General features: G+C 37.7%; 1 protein-coding gene across 2 annotated transcripts in view; it reads right to left on the bottom strand.

Moving 5' to 3' along the window:
- The window catches only part of Agbl1 (AGBL carboxypeptidase 1), a 719,307-nt gene that overhangs the window by 574,687 nt on the left and 123,528 nt on the right, over positions 1-21,092 (bottom strand). For both annotated transcript variants that reach the window (XM_046439390.2, XM_058577088.1), the window contains exon 15: positions 10,930-11,083. In XM_046439390.2, the coding sequence (XP_046295346.1) occupies positions 10,930-11,083 (154 nt within the window). The remainder of the gene's footprint in view (positions 1-10,929; positions 11,084-21,092) is intronic.

The following is a 21,092-nucleotide window of genomic DNA, read 5'->3' as shown; positions in this document are numbered from 1 at the left end:
CAAGGTGCTGTAGACACAGGCAAGGGTCTACCCCTGTGGATACAGCCTTCATGCAAGTTCTCTGAAATTCAGCAGACAGATTCACCTCAGGAGGCCCTGCACCTGGTCAGCCTTTGTAGACTCAGGATCCACAGACCCCTGATCCACAGGCTCCAGACCCACATACCTACTGACCTAGGCACCAGTACCTGACCAAGGATTCCAGCAAGAAGCCTGCCCAGACAGCCCACTAAAAATCTCTGGATCAATAAAGTAAGAGTTGGTTTTTCAAAACAGATGAAATTGATAGATCTTTAGCTAAACAAAGTAGGAAAAAAAGAAGACAAAATTATAAGTAGAATGAGGCATTATAACTAATATACTATGAACAATTAATTATGTGTCACCAAATTGCTAATCTAGAACAAACAGATAAATTCATAGCAACATGCAATCTAACAAGACTGCATCATAAAATAGAAAATCTGAATAGACTAATATGTAAAGAGAACAAATCAGTAGTCAAAAAACTTGCAACAAAGAAAAGCTCACAACCTGAGGACTTCAATAGTGAATTCTACCCAAAATGTTAAGAATTGTCTCCAATTCCTCCCATACCCTCCCAAACAATTGAAAAGGAGAGAACAGCCCAAAACTTGTTTTTTAATGGCAACATTACCTGATACCAGAGCCACACAAGAACACTACAAGGAAAGAAAATTTCAAGCCAATGCCCCTGACTAACAGAGATACGAAAGTTCTCAAAAAAAAAAAAATTAGCAAAGTGAATTCCATAGCTCATTAAAAGGATCATGCATGATGATCAAGTGAGATTTAATGTGCTATAATAAATATAATACACAACATTAACATTAAATAGAGCACATCACATCAATAAATGTTATAATGACATTAACAGAATGAGAGATTAAAATCATATGATAATTACAATAGCTGCATAGAAACAATTACAGTCAATATCCTTTCATGATTTTTTAAAAAAAACAGGTATATAAAAAATGTACCTCAACATAAAAAAGGCCATATACAACATTAAAAAGTGCCTTTGCTAGCATCATACTCAACCTGAAAAGCTTGAAGATTTCTAATATAACAATGGGAGTTCCAGACAGAATAATTGCATAAGAAAAAGAAATAAAAGGCATAATTTTCAGACTTTATGTTGTTATATTTTATATTATATGTTATGATAAATAGAAAACCCTAAAGACTCCACAAAAAAATATTAGAACTAGTAAATTCAGTGAAGTTTCAGAATATAAAATTAACCTACAGCAATATGTAACATTTTCACATATTAACAACAAACTATTCAAAATGGAAATCAAGAAAACAATCCTATTTATGATAATATCAAAAAATATAAATAAAATATGTAGGAATAAACTTAACCAAGGAGACGAAAGATCTGTACATTGAAAACTTTAAAACATGAATGAAAGAAATTGAAGAAGACAAATAAATGGAAAGGTATTCACGTTCTTTAGGAGAATTAATATTGTTAGAAACCTGCATACTATCCAATGCAATCTACAAATTCAATACAAGTCCTATAAAAATTCCAACAACACTTTAAACAGAGAAAACAGTCTTAAAATTCGTATGGAACTTGCCTGGTGCAGTGATGCACACCTGTAATCCCAGCGGCTCAGAGGCTGAGGCCGGAGGATCATGAGTACAAAACCAGCCTCTGCAAAAGTGAGGCGCTAAGCAACTAAGTGAGGCCCTGTCTCTAAATAAAATACAAAATAGGGGTGGCAATATGGCTCAGTGGTTGAGTGCCCCTGAACTCAATCCTGGTACCCCCCCCCAAAAAAAAAGAAATTAATATGAAACCACAAAATATCTGGAATAATCAAAGAAACCTTGAGGCACAACGCTGGAGGGAATCACACCACCTGATTTCAAAATATACAATAAAAACTATAGTAATCAAAACAAAATTGTACTTAATTACTTTCTTACTCCAAATATAATCACATTCGGGATTAGGGCTGCAACATGTAAAATTGTGGGGAGAAAGTAATTGACTTAAATTCATACATGGGAGAATAACAGGGCAATGAAAAAGTTATGACAGGGATATCAACTTAAATATGTCAACATGGTTTAATATCAAACTATGTTTATCAGAATAACTATGTTATATAGGATGGTTTTTTTTGTTCATATAAAATCCAAACAGGAAACTCAACAGTAGATTGGCAAAGATAGGCAAATATGTGATTAAAATATATAAGGAAAAGTGAAAGACCATTTGCTACACAATTCCAGATAGAAGTTACTCTGAGGCAGTAACAGTGGATACCATTGGGAAAAATTCTATATGACACTAAAATATGTATGAGCAATGTTGTGTTTCTTAAGATGGATAGTGTGTGTATGGATGTTCATCTTATTTCTGTTTCTAAATCTATATCTATATGTTATATGAATTCTTTTGTAAGTATTACATAAAAATGAAGTTCTTTATTTTATTAGAGAAGACACAAATTCTTATTTCTGGCTTTATATTTAATAGCTACATAACCACACACAAGTCACTTTTACTCAGAGGCCCAGGAGAGGCAGTTAGGTTGTTGTGTTCAAGAAATACAAAGAAGGTGAGTGTGGCTGACTGGTATTGACACAGGGATCAGACTGGTATTGACACAGAGCAGAGGCAGTATAATTTAGACTTGACTAAAATTATAAGGGTTATTAATGTTAGCATGAACACACGGGTACTCAACACATTAGAGAAGCTTAGCATGTATTTCTTGTAGTATAAACAACCAGTCTTACACAAGGGGAATTATATCTTGAAGATAAAGGATTTTGTCTCATTACTTCATAGCCAAAAGAGGAGGTAGAGAAGAGGGGTTAGGGTTGTGGGGTTTGGGAATTGGGCAGCTTGGGTATAAATCCAAGCTCTAACTCCCATTTAGAATATGAATCTAAACATGGATATAAGTATAATTCTCCCCACCCTTACTTCAAAAGGCTGTTGTGTGAAACAATCATTCATACATAAACTCTTTGTAAACAGTTCATTACCTTAAAATATATAAATCGTTACATTTCATGAACAAATTTATAGATTAGAATGTTTTGGGATCGATTCTGATGAACTATATTACATGTTTCTGGTACAATAACCACATAGCGAAAACTCTGGTTCCCTTGTTAATTGAGCAAATTATTCAAGTAATGCAAAATTTGTTTTATTTCCCTCTGAAATAGATTATATTTTATACATATTGGCTTTATAATTATGTTTATACTGGGTTCTCATGATATTTTCAGGTCTCTGAAAATGAACATTTCCAATAGTCAACTCATTATTCCTCTACAACGGCCTTACTCCCTTTCTTATGTGTTCCTTGTTGATATTAAAGGACAATCAGTCACCAAAACCACTCACTTCTTAGACATGTCTCTTGAATTTATACTTTTTGTCCCCATTTCCCTAGACCGATCTTCTTCAGGAATTTCATCATCCATGAAGATGACCAAACTAATATTGATCCTCACTAACATATCAAACACACACTATGTGCCAGGCACTGTTCTAAGCCCTTTAAAATCTATGGATTAAAGAAGCCAGTATTATTATCCATAGTTTACAGATAGGGACACCAAAGTACAGGGTATTCATCTTTTATGAGGTCATAATGCTAATGAATGGCAGAACCAAGATTTGAGGCCCAGAGAGTCTGAAGGCTTAAGGGCTCCATGTCACTACTAACCTGCTTGGTCCAGACTTGCCTCCACCTTACTGCTACAAAACCTTCCTCCAAAACAAATCTGATTTTGTAATTCCACTATTTCTAATCACATCCCACTAACTCATCATTGCCTTCTAAACAAACGTTGTAATATGAAGTTTCCAACTTCTTAACATGAAAAAGATGGTGATTTACCATGTAGCCCAACTGAAAAGACATTCCCCCCAACTCCTGTGAATGTAGAAGACTAATCTCAAGATGGAGATCATATGGTCCCATCCATAATGTGGGCATAATAATTATGCCCTTTCTTAATACATAAGACAACTTATGAGGACTAAATGATATTGTGTAAAACTGTATAAGATCAAAGTACTTATATGATAGTATATAAGCCAAGTTGTTTAACTGTTATGTTTTATATCTTTCCAATCCCCTCCAAATCGCCTTGGGAGGAGGAAGTATTGGGGGCCTTTTATTGGAGTGACCAGGCCAAAATGGGAAACAGAGTGGACATATTCAACCTGTCTAAATGTCATAAGAATTTTCAGGATTTTTTATTAAAATAGAATGAGATTGTTGTGAGTCACTGCTTACATGCATACAGATCAATGTGTATGAGAACCAGGAGGAAAACCAAATTTAATGTGACTTAGATGTGTTTTACATAGTCTCCTTTTCATTATTCTCAGAAAAGACTCAGATTTTTCTTCAAATTGGTTTTGGATTCCCAACTGAGGTTTCTCTGAAAGCAAAGCTCTGTTGATATAAGTCTACCATGTGCATGGGGCTTACACAGACTACCCTTGTGGATATAAATCCTCCTTAATTTTACCATGTGGATAAATCCTCTCTGCTCTGTACCTCCAATGCATTTTATTTAGCCTGTTTTAGTATAACTTGCTGTATTGTAGTGACCTATTCACATGACTTTCACACACATGCAAACACACATACACACACACACACACACACACACACACACACTCCCTGACGTGTGTGACAAGGATTAAACAATATTTATCTCTGTATTCTAATTATCTGCCATGATTCCTTGCCCTAGTTGCCTGAAGAGATGAAAATCCCAAGTCAAGGGAAAGGTACATTGCAGTTTCTCTAATTCTAAAATATTTTATTAAAGATTTCCAGGGAGAAAAGACATTATATTCTTTTTTTTTTCTTTTTAGATAAAGACATTATATTCTTACAGTTAATTTTTTTTAGCTCAAATATTTGTCAGAAGCATCACTTAATAGGAAAAAAATGGCTTAACCAGGAGACTAGAGGCCTGAGATCTACCACTCTAACCAACTAGCTGGCCTACCTAGGCAGGTGAGCCCCCATCTCTGAGCCCCATCCCCTACGGCCATCTGAGACATCAGAACTGGATAGTCTCTCTGGATTTTTAAACTCTAACTTCAGTGATCCCATAGTATTATTTAGCCCCACATGCCTATGGGAAGTTAAAGAGGAAAAAAAAGAAAAAAATTTCCAAGAGTGAGAGGTTTTCACTTCCATTGCGTTTCTGTTTTGTTTGGACCTCTGTTGTCACTTCTAGCTCTCCCCTCATACCTGATCAGGTGCCTCAAAAAGAGACAAAGGCCAGAGAGGATGGAAAATGATTTGTGAAGAAGCCAAAAGGGGAATTCTGTAACTGTGTATTTTTCCACTCCATTCTAATTTAAAACCACTTACAAGTGACAACTCCCAGCCCCAGGCAGGTGCCTGTGGTAGCTCATTACACCCTCAGGACCTCATGTAAATCTTTTTTCTGAGAATAGCTATTGTCTTCCAAGGAAAAGCTTTTAGCATAATGGCAGGCTGAATAGAACATTGCTTTTATAAGAATATCTTTAAGAAAAAGCAAAAAAAAAAAAAAAAGAAAGGTATTCTTTAGCAACTGCAAATGCAACCTCAACTTTCCCCCATCTCAGGTCCCCTGGAAAGAACAGCATGTGAGCCATAGGGAGACTGTGGCAGTGGAGTGGAATTATCTCACCTCCAGAGACATATAAAGGTTATGCTCTGCTCTTCTAGGTTTTAATAAATGCAGGGTGGAGGTGTCTCAGATTGCAAAAATAGCAGATCCACCCCCTCCCATCCACCTTTGTTATTTCTTGGCTTCTCACCAGTCTGTGAGCTAGTATTGACTATTCACTTAGAGAATGAGAATTTTCAAGAAGAGAATGATACTTTCCCTCAGAAAATTCCCACAAATTAGTTCCTCCTCTCGTATCACTCTTAAGGACAGTCAAGACATTGTTGTTATGTGGGCTGAACATATAGATGTCCAACACAGAGGGGGAAAAAAAAACCTCTTGAGAAAAAAAAATGAAGCATCCATCACAGAGATGCAGGTCTTCAAACTAAAATGGGATTCAGTTTTTGCTGGGTAGAAACGGTCATTTAGAATATGACTTCATAGGGGAAATGTGGAGAAAATGGAAAAGTCAACAAAATGATGGAAGACTTCAACAGGTAGTGTGCTGCGAGTAAGTGTATTTCTAGGGAAATATTCAGTGAAAGCAGTGCCTAGGAGGCAGGGTAATTGGGAAAGTGGGATAGAGCCTGGAGTCTCCTTCAATGACTACTTACTGCCCTCCTGGCCCACAGATGGATATCTGCCTTCAGTGAGGGGCCATCTGCAAAATGAAGATAAAGACAAGAAGTATAGGGAGTTCCAAAGGTCAGGAATTTCCACACAAGGCAGCACATTCTGTGTGAGAAAAGGAAGAAGGCAGAAATGATTTGGGGAATGGTTGAGTCTGGGGAAAATACAGTACTCGCCTTTCCAGGATTGGGTAAATAAGGATCTCCACCCTCACCCCCAGGCTTTCTTTACTCTGACTAGATCTTCAGTTGTTTAAATTTAGCATCTTCTCTTGGTTCAAATTCAGGAAAGTAGAAACCACACACACACACACAATTTCTGAGAAGTATTCAAACTAAAGGTTTCCAATTTCTAGCTGGAAGTTGTATATTCAAAGGGTCTGCTAATCAGAGTATCTAAGAACATATAATGTGTTAAAAGATTATACTAGACTGTGTAATTATGCCAACATACCATTAACCAATGTGGACTAGTCTCAGAAAGCATTGAAAACAATGTCCTGGGTTGATCTTGCCAACCAAATCTTATCTCCAAACTTGCACCTAGAATGTCTTCTGTCACAACTTGATGGAGCCATTGTCCCATTCTGTTAGATTCTGTTTGTTCCTTCTTGTTTGCTCCCTGATAATGCAAATCTCAAACATCCTGGGCTCCTTTGGCATACCAAATTTTGCCAGTTAGGGAGGACCTGGGCTTCCTGATTCCCCAACACCTTGTCCATCACTGTCTCTGACATTGGGTGAACTATAACCCCTTCTAAAGACTCCCTTTCATCATCAATTTCTTCTCAAGCCTGTATCTTCCATAATGGTTTCAGTGATAACTCTCCCAGAATTTCCTGTTCACTGTCCCACTGAAAAGGCAGAAATCATGTGTCTTTTGCAGATCTGCCAGCATCCTGGTTCTGAGGGATGAAATCTCTAGGTGTAAAGTAGTGAGCCTTCTCTCTTGGGAGCGTTGCAAGAAGGCATTGTCCTCAATTCTCAGGGCAGTGATAAAGTATATAGCCAGCAAGTCCAGTAGCTACTGAACTGAAAATAAATTTATCAAGAAAGCAAGGCTAAATGTTTGCAAGAAAATAACTTTAAAAAAAAAGAAAATGCTTCTGAAAAATAAACCAAACCAAATAAATATTTCTGGGAGGCTCTCTGGACTCCAGACCCCAGAAAGGAATAAAAGTAATCAATAAATTGTCCTCAATTGTCTCCAGGTCTGGGACTTTAGACCAAACCACCAGGGGAGCCAACCTTGAGCAGGAGAGTTCCCCCATGGGTCCCATAGCCATGTTCTTATTTCTTGGGTTTCTAAAATAGGACTCAAGTGGTAATCCTACACAGGGGAAAGAAAGTCTTTCAGTACACAAATCCCTCTTTATGAGGGGTGAGTGGCAGCCACTGAACCAGAAGCTGGACAAATCACAGCCAAACAACCCTACTCCTAGCAGAAGCTGACCTGGTCCCTGGGAGGCAGCAAGCAGGTAAGACAATTTAAGCTCACCTGGAGGGAGGCCTGAGGCAGAGAAATCTTGAGCTGAGGGCTTATTTGCTGTGTTCTCTTACTAAATCAATACTTCACATTCCATGGTTCAAAGGAAGTCAAGTGGTTTTATATCTGAATTACAGGCATGGTGTTTATGTTGTTCTGGGTTCCTTTTCAATTTTTTTTTTAACTCAGCAATGGCAGGTGTTCATGTACATATTGCATACCTCCCTAAAATTTTGTTATTAAGGCCTGAGACTTTGTTCCCAGCACCCCTGGGGGCCCAGGCCAGCTGTGCAATTTTCAGCTCTTGAATCTCAGGCTGGGCCCAGAGAACCTTCTCTCCTCATTCCTGACATACTGCCGGAAACACCACCATGAAAACGCTTCTATTAGGTAAGAAAGCAAAATTCACTGAGAGCTGCAAGAGACCAGGATTTTTGTGCTATGCTTAACATGAGCTGTTTTAACAACTACCCTACCCTCTAATTTGAAGGCAGAACAGGGAAGAGAGGAAGTGCTGGCTTACCAGCTGAGGCCAGAATGTTGAATCAGAGCATGAGGATGAACTCGGCACATTTGCTGTGTGCATACCCACTGGAATCAGAAAAACAAGGTCTAAAATCTGGCACCACCATCGATCATGGTAGTTAGCTTTCCTGAACCCCTCTTGCCCTATATCTAAAATGGGGGTTCCTGAAATTAATCACCATAACCGATACCAATGAGTCACATAGCCCACACAAATAATATTTTCACTAAATTGACAAAAGAGTTCAGAACTCTTATATGATTTGGAGAAAGGATGGTTGTATAGATACCCAGACTTTGTCACGTTTTAGCTGTATGACTTTTGATCTCTCCCAGGACCAATTCTACAATTTACAGGATTCACTACCCAGTGAAAATGCAAGGTTTCTTGTCAAAACTTCAATTTTTTTTTATTTGAAGCTCTTTCTTCAATTTTTATATTTTTTAGAAATTTTAATTGACACATATTTACGGAGTACTATGTGAGATTTAAATACATGTATATGATATGCAAAGATCAGATCAGGGTAATTGGCAATCTGTCACCTGAAACATTTATTATTTTTTTGTTAGAAACATTCAAAATCCTCTCACTGGCTATTTTAAAATATATAATTAATTATTGTCAACTATAGTTACTTACCATGCTATAAAACATTGAAAGTTATTCCTCCTATTCCAATTGTACCCCTGTACCCACTAACCATTCTCCCTCTCTCCCTCCCCATCCCCAGCCCTACTACCCTTTCCAGCCCCTGGTAACGACTACTCTAATCTCTATTTCTATGAGATCCACTGTTATCCACTATTTCCACATATAAGTGAGATTGTACAATATTTATCTTTCTGAAACTGATTTATTCCACTTCACATAAAGTCCTCCAGTCCCACCCTCGTTACTGCACATACCTAGTCAAAACTCTTTAAAGAATGTCAAGATGGTAATAGAATGTTTAACAAAGTGCATGGCTCCTCTAAGCAGGGGGCTTGTGCAACATAGGGCTAGCAAGGCCATGAAGACAACCTAGCTATTTCTTTCACCACAGTCAAAGCTCTGGATTCCTCAAGCTCTTGCTCAATGATCATTTCTTGCAATTGACAAAAAGCAAAGAAATAGCATTCCTCTGACCATCATAATCATTCTCCTCTTCCTGCCCCCAATACCTCTGGAGATTAACAATGGCTACAATATTAGCATGTGTTTAAGAGGGAAAAAATTATAATCACACTTGAAAGTGTATGTTTATTACAATGAATCATATAGACAGCAACTAGAAACCAGATTCCTTTGATTCATATAAGAGTGAACTAAGACAACACTTCTCTGTCTCTTTTTTTAACTTAACTGTTTCCTAGGAACCATTTTGCAGGGAACTTCACTGTTTCAAGTCCTCTCCTCAAAGTAAGAATGATCTCTTTGGTTATAACATCAGCAAAAGTACCCATGTCAGCATAAACCAACCTGTAAATACAAAAGTACTCCCATGTCATAATTACACAATGGGGTTCCACTCTCCTCCCCTTAGAAATGGACCTTGCAAAGCACAGACTTATATGCAACCAATTTCTTAAATAAATAAATATTCAGTGGAGATTTTTCCAGAAGAATTACTGTCTCTCAGCCCCTAGTACAGTTCATCTGCCAAGTGGAAGACCCTATGACCATTAGAGAAATTGCTCTTAAATGCATAGAACACATAAGTTTTGAAAAACCCCTTATTATTCATTAAACCATGTTAGGGCCTCATTAATTCAGATGGGATAATCAGTTGTTGATTAGCCAGGTTGTTAAGCATCATTGTCAGGTGTGATGGGGTGTGAGAAATTACATTCTGTAGCCACCAAAGAGTCACCTGAAGGCCATTAGCACTTCATCAGGTAAGGAGTTATCTTCTGGGGATAAATTAGCTGGGTTTTATTCTCCTGTCTTCTTTTCCATCTCCCAGACTTCTTTGTATTGCAAAGCATTCTTCATTCTGTTTGGTTTTTCTTGCCTTCCTAAGTCTGGAGCTACATCAGAAGCTGTTTTCAAAAGCGTGTTGATCACAAGTCAGCCACGTAATCACGACTCGAATATTGAAAGGGCATTGTGTATCTGTGTGTGTCTGTTTATCTGTGTCAGTGTGTTCATATATTCTGTTTCCCTGTGTGTGTGTGTGTGTCTGTGAGTGTGTCTCTGTGTTTGGTTTGGTCTGATGGTTCTTGGCTAGAGCCTCCCTCACACTCTCAGCCTGTCAGACCCAGGTATATGGGTTCTCAAGGGGATTTTTCAGCCAGGGCTCAAAAACTCAGCTTCAGAAAAGTCCCTGGATTAGAAATTGGAAAAGATCATGGTTCTGTTTTCAGAAAGGAAGTGACTGTCATTACTAATCTGCTCTCTATCCTAGCAAGTCATTTCATCTCCTGGACAGTTGGTAATTCATTTTCACTCTCTTTAACAACAGAGTGACGTTACTATTTACCCTTTATGTCACACCAAAAACACTGGGAGTATATTTTTATAAAGACAGAAAAGTCCCTGTCCGTTTATGGAGTGGTCCCAGAACTGCAGAGGACACTGCTAGCCCAATTGTCCAACAAGAGAGTTCTCGTTTTACTCACGGAACTGCTCCAGATGGTCAGTGCTGCTGGACTCTGGCATGGCTGTGATGGTCACCAATGGACATGGGTTCCCTCCCAGAGTGTGGCAGAGAACCTCCTGCCGGAAGTAGACTTGCCTAGGGTTGATACTTTTTTCCAAGATGTCGAGGTGAGTCTGAAGCAGAAATAAAACAAGCATGCACATTATTAATATATTGGTAATAACAGTCATAGCAACAGATTATGTTTATTAAATCCTTACAGTTTACAAGTATTTTTATTGACCCAATTGATCCAGTAGATAGTGGGCATGGAGTGATTGAAAAGAGGCTGTTCTTACTATCTAGGAGAGTCCTAATGAAGCTGAAGAGGAAGCATCTTTCCTGCATGTGTCTGCATAATGGAAGATCTGTTTTCAAGTTGCACTGAAAGTTTCCGTGAAACTTTATGTTGCTCAGAAAGGACATAAAGCACCCTTCCTGTCCCCATCACATGTGAAGGGTGTGGTGGGGACCATAAAGACAGAGGACACCCAGAGCACTGGGAAGTGTGAGATGAGCACTTCAGTTGCACACAGTGTAACGGGACTAAGCACTGAAGAAGAGTTATGACCATATTGAAGGAAAATTACAAGCAATTAATTCCAGGTGATGGCTAAGCTCACAGAACAACCAAAGAGTAACAACTGATGTATCCCACCATACGTCCCCATTTAAGTACTCATTAAAAACACAGAATGATATAAAAATGGACTAGCCATTGAAATCGGGACACCTGATTAAGACCTGTAAGACCTCTAAAAATATTTTCAGTAACAAAACAGTGGGATTAATCATACATAGACAGGGTAGAGATTTCCCCCAGCCTTCTGCATACCCTGTCTGGTTACACTGACTTCAGTAAACAGAGAAAGTGCTGCCATTCTTCACAGAACAAGAACATCAGAGCACAGAAATTACCCTCCCACCCAAAGATCTGAAGTTCTCACTCCACCAGGTTGGTATTAATAGGGCCAAGGAGAAACCATCCACCCTGATCCTTGACAACTAACAAGCCTGGTGGATAAATGAAGTAAACATTCATGTCAGTCTTAAGAAAACATTTATAAAATATTCATAAGTATATTTTTAAGAGGGGAGTAGTCCCCCAAAAGGTAGTCGAGGTGTTTACACATGGGAAGAATTTACTGCAGAGGTGGTGGCCGAACCATATGCCCCAAAGATGTCCATGCTCTCATCTTCAGAGTCATGAATATTTTACCTATATGGTTTCACAGACTTTCAGATGCAGGTCTACTTGAGATAGGGAGAGCATCCTGCATTACCCAGGTGGGGCCAAATCTGTTCACAACAGATTAAAAGCAGAGACCCTTTCCTGGATGCAGAGAATCAAGCAGATGGCAGGAAGAAAGGACTCAGACTGCCACTGCTGGTGTTGAGTGCAAGAGATCCCAGGAATACGAGTGCTTCTAGAATTTGGAAAAGACAAGGAAGTGGATCCACCACCAGAGCCACCAGAAGGAATACCACCCCACACCTTGATCTTTGTCCAGTGAGACTTGTGTCAGATTTCTAAAGAGTTGTAAGACTTAAATACATGTTTATATTATTTAAGCAACTAAAGTTTTTGACAAATGGTTACAGCAGCAAGAGAGAGCAAATACTCCTGATATACCAGGAACAAGAAAAAGAATGTCTTAAGTAAAAAATCCCAGCATTTGGATAGGTGTAAAACCTATTTACACTCCACTGAATAGTCAAGTTCCAGGGAAAAAGAAAAAGTGCCAAGGAAAGAAAAAAATACCAGAAGATTCTGTGGCCTTTCCTCTATCCTTGGGAAACTTGGAAATTTGACTCGCAATCAGAGCCTCCTTGCAATTGACCAAACTGGTGGTTTAGTTATTATTGCCCCTCCTTCTTCCACACAACTGTACTATTGTAGTAAACTCCCGTCCAGGGAAACAGAAATTACAAATAAATGGTTATTCCAGGAACATCCCATCAACTCTTCAACAGAAAGCTCCAATCCATCTTTGACTCAAGACTCTGAACACCCTCCTCAAAATCCTTGCCTTACAATCTAATCCCATTATACCATGCTCCTGAACCAATCCTAATGAAACCCTTACCTTAAAATACCTGCCTCTAACTCAGACTTTAATGTTTCAATAAATAGCCTGATTTTGTCCTTCCTCCTTGAGATACTATAAAGACTCCATCAATTTTCTTTCTTCCTTGGTAAATATATCAGTTTCCTACTACTGCTGTACCAAATTACCATAAATTTTGTGGTTAAGACAACACAGACTTCATTAACCTATAATTCTAGAGGTCAGAAGTCCAACATAGGTCTCACTGGGTTAAACTGAGGAGTAAGGAGGGCTGTGTCCCTTCCAGAGCCAGAAACTGCATCCTGCCAACCTCTGCTTCAATGCATCATATCTTCTATGGCTCTTTTTCCTCATTTATAAGGATCCTTATGATGACACTGAGCCCAACCTAATAATTCAGCATCGTCTCCCTATCTCAAAGTCCCTAATCACATCTGCATGTCCCATTACCATGTGAAATAACATCTTCACAGGCTCTGGAGATTAGGATTTGAACATACCTAGAGGGTCATTATTCTACCTACCACATCAACATAAGCCATAAACTCTGCCTTAGAAACAGGTTGTTCTGGTGAAAATTCAGAGACCCAGCACTGGACACAATCCTAAATAAATAAATTGTAAGGAGAACATCCATCCTAGGTTCAAGATAAATGAGAATTCAGCTGAGGCCCTTATATCTGCTCTTTGTACATTATTGTGGTTGTTTATCAAGTAAAAAATACCAGGTATTGACAAGATGTACCTGCACTAGCCACCTGCTGATGGCTTTCCTAGGCTAAGATGGTACATACTCAGCATCATCTCATGTACACATAGTTCCATCATGAAAGACGCTGTGCTTGGAAGCCCAAAGTCCTTCCCTGTGTTCTTTCTTATGGATGAATTTGGTTCTGGATACAGCCCACTCTTGTATGGATGATTGGCAGTCTAAACCAACTCTCCTCACTGAGCAGACTAGGGCTTTCCCCCTACAATTCAGATTACTTTTTAAAAGGCATGCATTTCCATGTATGAGCCTGTGTGTCTGTGTGTGTGTGTATAAATAAACCTATTGTAGATATATCTATACGAACAAAATATCATTCTTGGGTCATACTTCCTTCTGCAATAATATACGGCAGAGGAAATGGTATACCTCTTAGGGTTAGAAAGTAGAAAAGATTATAACCCAATAAGCCTATACCTAGGCAAAGTTTACACATGAGCAAATGTAGCACACATTCTCAGATAAGCAAGAGCTGAGAAAACATGTGACCTTATCTTTACTGACAACATTGTTGTGGAAACATAATTCAGCTGCCTCAAAATCAAACTAAAGAACAATACAAAAGACAATAATAAAAGTTCAGTTAAACAAGTTAAGTCTAAATGACCATCTAAACATGGTTACTGAATAAATACAAACAAATATTGTTTTAGGAAGAAACCACATATCAGTAAAATCTGATTTCATCATTTGTTATAAAAAATGAAATTAAAAGGAGGCATATAAGGGGAGAATAGATTAAAACAAAATACTAGACTTTCAACTTACAGGAGCACAAAAATATCTAGTTCTTAAAAATAGGTTAGAGCAAGAGGGCAGGTAAGAGGGCAGGGGCCAAGTCAGAGTGCCTGGGTTACACTCTGGCGGTGCATTCTGGGAAAGCTATGGAAATTCTGTACTTAACTCTCTGTGAATTGGTTTTCTCATCTTTAAAATGTGCATAAAAATGCCATGGCCTACCTCATGCAGTGGTTGTTAAAGTTTAGTTTTATAATGTATCTGAAAAAAGCCTGTCACCTAAGAAACAGTCAATATATGTAAGCTGTTACTGTTGGTGGGGAATTATTAGTTCAAATGCATTATTTTTAATAATTAAAGGGGAAGTGCTAGTAGAATTGTAAATGCTGGGGGGGAAACTCAGAGAAAATATGGTCCACATTGCATTTAAAAAAAAAGAAGAAGAAGAAAGAAAGAAAAAACAGCAATGAGCCATAGAAAAAATCCAGGCACAAAACCAAAATGACAGACATAACAATAAAAACTGTTCTAAGTATAAATAAGTTAATCAGTCTGCTTAAATGACAGAAATCCTCACATTACTTTTTCTAAAATTCTCATGCATGTTGTACATGAGAGATGTTTTTTTTTTTAAATACATGGTTTGAATAAGAAACACTTCTAAATTACCTCTTCATTTTGTTTGCCTCTACTCAAACGTTGTAAAGGAGAAATATTGAAACTAAGAGGATAAACAAACATAAATTAAAGCAGGAATGGCAATAGTAATATATGACAAAGTCATATTCAAGATCAAGTGCATTAAATGGGATTTAAAAATCTTATTTTGATAAAGGGCACAATTCACAACAAACATATAAAACTCATAAATCTTAAGAATCAAATAACATGGGATTGAAATATATAACACAAAACTGCAGAAGGAGAAAAATAATTATACTAGGAAGGGAAAATTTTTAGAAAGCATCACAGTCTCGGATAAATCTAGTACAGAAAAGTAAAGACAGAATTTGAACAATACTCTATGCAAAATAAAGAGTATGCAAAATATATGTCAGACTTCATCATTACAGAGAACATTTTTTATTGTATTTTTCTCAAACATCCATGAAATTATAACAATAATTAATCATATATAGGGCTTTTAAGGAGTAAATCTCTTTCAAAGGGTAAAAAATAAAACGTACAAACCACATTTTCTTAGCATTAAAAGAAATTAGAGGTAGGGAAAAAATGGTTTTTAAAAGAGCAAAAATAAAACAACTATTTAGGGAATAGAAAAACATCTTCTTCAAAGAAGCTTACTAAGGACATTCATAAGTTGGAAAGCATATCAATCTTAAATTATTAATCAGAGCCCTGATATAAGAAATAGATATCTGGGTAGCTCAGGAGAGATGGCATAGAATGAGAATAAAAATGCCACATGAGTGTCAGCTGGGTCTCTCAGCCATCCTAGAAATGAGCAATCCCAGCACCTTAGTTAAGAGGAGATAGATAATGCTGGATTTAGATTTTACTCTCTGTGATTATAAACAAATCATTTTTATTACTTTCATAAGTTTCTGTATGAAAGCTGCTCCATTGTTAACTTTTGAAATTTGGACTTGGTGGCCCTTATTGCACAACTACTAACGAGATTTCAGGCTCCAGAAAGTAGGAAGGAAACTTTGGGGCAGCATTTCCCAAAGTTTAGTCTTCAGAATGTTAGTAAGCGCTGGTGTATGAAAAGGAAGGGGAAGGAAGCAGATAGTTCATAGCCAACACACTTGGGAAAGGTGACTTCAATAAAATGACAATATTTTCATGGTTGTACAACTTCTCAGATTCTTTAATATGCCATGTATATGTGAAGAAAAATGAGCACACAGTGCTTCATGGATTTGTAGGACCATTAAATTATTTTTCTCTAAATATCTCAGGAATCAGGAATGTTACAGAATATTCTTTGGAAAATACTATCTTGACAAATTGTTTCAATGAGCTTGTGTGTGCCCCCTACCCCATCAAAGTCATCGCTTGGTACTTGATACCAAGAGATTGAAAAATAACAAAATCTAGATTCTATAAATCAGATACAGGAAACAGATTTAGCAGCAAAATTTTCCATAGAAATCATTAAGCACCATTAGCTACGGAGAGAAAAAAAGTCAAACCGGCATGATGGTGCCCACCATCCACAGCACTGTTGCTGTGCCATGCTCCCTAGCAGCCAACGCAGGAGAAGTGCTTTGAACATTCTCTTCCCCTATGAGTTCTCTGTTAACCTTTCCATTATCACATTTTCAATGATTAATAACATTACAACTCAACAAATGCCTAATCTTTTCACTTAAGCTTATTTTCTGTAAACCACAATTTGTCGCCTAGCCCTCTCCCTGCACTCCTCAATGAAATCCATCTCCCATTGGACCTCCCACAAAATGTGTACTAAATATGGAACACCTGCACTCAGAGGGGATTATTTTGGCTCCAGTCATACAGAAGACCACTAGAAGTAAACCCATTATAAAAAAAAAAATTCTGTTGGATTTCCTTTTGTAGACAATGGCATCATCTTATTCCAGAGATGATCTCCAGGTGAGTACTCCCACCCCAGGTCCAGGAGAGCTCTGTCTGATTGGATATTGTTGGGACTATTGAGTAGAGAATAAGGACTTCTGGGTGATTGTGCCAAGTGACTGTCCACATGGGTGGGTTTCTTTATAAAAATGGGAATGAGTTCAAGGTAATTATGGCAACCACCAGAGAGGTTGTCTGCTTAAAAGAAAATCTTATCAGTGAAAGACATCAGGCCAATAACTTTATCCTGCAGCCTCATCCTGGGTCTTTACACTGGAGTCCTCTGTCTCCCTTTCCTTTATCAACTACTCCCTTAAAACTTCCATAAAAGACTTGCCTCGACCTCAGCAGGTGACCCACTTGATGGCTGCTGATAGAGTGGGAAGCACTATGCACTTGAAAATCACTCATTTCTCATTGTTACCACCTACAGGACTGTACTCTCTTCCCCTAATTGAGAAAAAAGGTCCACCACTAAGGAGATGGCCTATTTTATTTGTGTGCTGCCTACTTCTCAGTTGTCACTTAAAAACATTCATCAGAGAATAAAGGACTTTTTATCATAAGGGGAAAAAAAACCAACTTTTAGCAAAAGAAAAGTTACAATTTCCAATGAGCATTCTCAAATCTTCCCAGGCTGACAATACTACCCTCTCCAACTTAAAGGGACTTATATTTGGTTTCTTTGTTTTGTTGTTTTTGTCGTTTGGTTGGTTGGTTGGTCTTTTGTAGTGCTGGGGTTCAAACCCAGGACCTCACACATGCCAGGGAAGAGTTCTACCACTGAGTCACAACCTCCAACTCCAGGGACTTATTTTAAGAATGAGAAAGGAAAAGAAAAAAAAAAGAGTCTCTAGATATCTGCTCACAGATTTAGCAATTATAAAGAAAAGGGGATCCTATTATCCTTTTTCCACTAAAAATAAAGTTTTATTACTGATTATTTAGAAAAGAGAGCAAAGAGAAAATAATCATAATCAACTAACCTAAGAAAACCATCAGTAGCCTTTGGGTTGGTTTTTGATCTTTGACTTGGATTTTCATATAACTTTTTTTTTAATATAAATTTTGGAATGGGTATCCAATCAGTCCAACACAGGGGATGGCTACTGCATATTACCATTTAAAAAAGAATAAATGCTCTAATGGTTACTACCTAGTATTGCTTATTATACGGAGGCACTTTGCTTATACATTCCATGTGAAAGTGAACCTTCAAAGAAATCTCTATACTAACTGTTTTCATGTTTCCATTTTATAGGTAAAAAAAAAGCCAAAGCTGAGAGACTATAAATACCTTGCCCATGGCTAAGAGTAAGGAAACAGCACCTGGACTCAAATCCAGGCCTGTCCTACTCAATGTTATTCCTATCTCATGTTCAAGACCTTAGAATTTGGTTGTCCTTGTAACAAAAGACTTTACAATTCACATACAACTTGGCTCCTTCTGAATGGCCACTCGTGTTTACCTCCCAGCTATCGAGCCCCTTCGTTGGTGCCTGTCTTCTGCTGTGGCCCATATGAGGACAGGGGTCTGTTTTTGATTACTCAGCTGTGCTGATTCAGAGCTCACTCATTGCATCTTTGACCTACTATGTAAAAGTCAACATTTCCTATTTGACATTTCTTAAACTCTTCATTTATTCTGAGACCTTTATAAGATGTTATTCAAATGATATTCTATGTCTCTTGTCTTTTTCTGTCTCTGTCCACCCTGCTCTTTCCCTTCCCCTACACCATACTGTTTCTCATTTCTAAAGACAATAATAGTAGCATCTTCCACAGGGGCATTTGTGTCTGATGAAAAACTCTGCTCCACTCTTTCCTTAGAAAACTTAGAATGGAACTACCATTTAACCTAGTTATTCTACTCCTTGGTTTAAAGGACTTAAAAACAGCATACCACAGTGACCCAGCCACATCAATATTTATATTGATATAGCAGCTCAGCTCACAATAGCCTAGGTGTTAAAACAACCTACATGTCCTTCGATGGATGAATGGATAAAGAAATTTGGTATGTATGCACAATGGAATAATACTCAGCCATAAAAAAGAATGAAATAATGGCATTTGCCAGTAAATGGATGGAACTGGAGAATATCATACTAAAACAAATAAGCCAATTCCAAAAAACCAAAGGCCGAATGTTCTCTCTGATATGTGGATGCTAACCAAAAACAAGGGAGGATGAGGAGAGAAAGGATACAAATCCATTTGATTACACAAAGAGGAATGAAGGGAAGAGAGGGAGAGGGAATAAGAAGGATGGTAGAATTAATTGGACATTTTTTATGTGTATGTGTGGTGCTGGGGATTGAACCCACGGCCTTGTACATGCAAGGCAAGCACTCTACCAATTGAGCCATATCCCCACACCCCCTGGCCTTTTGTTTGAACACATGACCTGGTAACTCCTCATCATGTATTACCACGAGAATGTGATCCCAAATAGAATAAATTATATCCTACGTATGTGTAATTTACCAAAATACACTGTACTGTCATGGATAACTAAAAAGAACAAATTTAAAAAAAAGAGTCTTAAACTTTCCCAATACAGGGATCTGACCTATGATCACTTTTCTTGTTTCTTGCCAATTATTCAGTTCTAAATTTTCAATAAGGTCCCATTTCCTTACCTCCTAAAATATCCATCAGAAACTATCTTGGAGGGGAAAAAAAAGAAAAGAAAAGTGTCTTGGGGCCCCTTTTTCAACCAATACTTCTGGCTACCTAGAGATAATCCATAACATACTCTCAATACTCTAACCAGTATTATTAACAATACTTTAACAGTCATTGCAATATTGATGTCCTGATTTGGCTGATTGAAATAAACTCCTTTGGTTTGCTTCAGAATTAGAATTATAATAATATTGTATTTCTTTTAGATTTACTTTACTGCTACCATTTGGACACTTACCCAACAGAACTGCTGGCAAGCATCTGGATCAATTTGAAAGAACCAAATACTAATTCTCTTATGTTAAAAGAATAATAAAATTTTTAAAGTTTCAAAACAGTATTCATGGTGACAAACACCCAACATACAGGTCCTCTGCTCTAAAAATGGCTATAATTATTAAGCATAATTCACACTAGAAGAGATTTACAAATTGTGAATCCCACATGGAAATATGTTTTTCACTCTTCAGCATAACCCTCAAGTGGCATACAGTTAATTCTGCCCTTGGGGTACTAGTCATATTTAATTTATTACTGATCTGTTGGAATAAAAACTGTTTCTTCTTAGGACATGTCCAAAAAAATAAATGACTAGTGTACATTGCAGAATATACTTATTCTGTTCGTGGTAGTAGGGGGAATTTTTTAAAGAGAAGTCACAGAGTCAATTATTATCTTAAATCTAGAGAAGACAAAGACCATGAGTTACTGGAAAGGTAAAACCTAAAATTGAGAATATATATTTTTCACTTTCAAGTGACAAATTGTCTTTCTAACCTTGTTTCACTCACTTAGGAGAAGTTAGAAATGATTCCTTTTCTTGTCTTTCTCACTAACTCTCCTGAAATGTCCACAGTCAGTATGCTAGGTAACAAGTCAACAAAGACCAATGAACAAAGCCTCTCTCCCCCTCTAAGTGGACAGAGAAGGTTCACTTTGTGTGTGTCTTTTTCTTGTGTTTCCTTGTGTTTTTTCTCCCTCCAAGATGAAATTGGTCCCCCATTCACCCTAATGTTTCCTAAATTATGTCAGTTGTAAACTTTAGATACTGACACAGTCTCCAGAGAGTAAGTGGGCACCCAAGTGTGGTGGAAGCCTGATTGGAAGAGTTACAGATTTTGAACCAACTTGTAGGAACTTAGCAAGAGTCCATCAGAGCATCCTGGGATAAGAGCTGGACCATATTTGTCAAGAAATAATCTCCTTCGACTCATCCACATCCACAGTACTCAGCAACACAGACAAAAAACATGGATCAATGACTTCAATGATGTCTGTATCATCACACAGACCTACACAACTAGACTGCATTTTTTA

Source organism: Marmota monax, unplaced genomic scaffold (genome assembly GCF_021218885.2).
Source record: "Marmota monax isolate L192 unplaced genomic scaffold, Marmota_monax_Labrador192_F-V1.1 WCK01_AAM20220418_F8-fsc00005, whole genome shotgun sequence".
Taxonomy (NCBI): Eukaryota; Metazoa; Chordata; class Mammalia; order Rodentia; family Sciuridae; genus Marmota; species Marmota monax.
The sequence above is the reverse complement of the archived record's forward strand: the minus strand, read 5'-3'. Positions and strand labels throughout refer to the sequence as shown.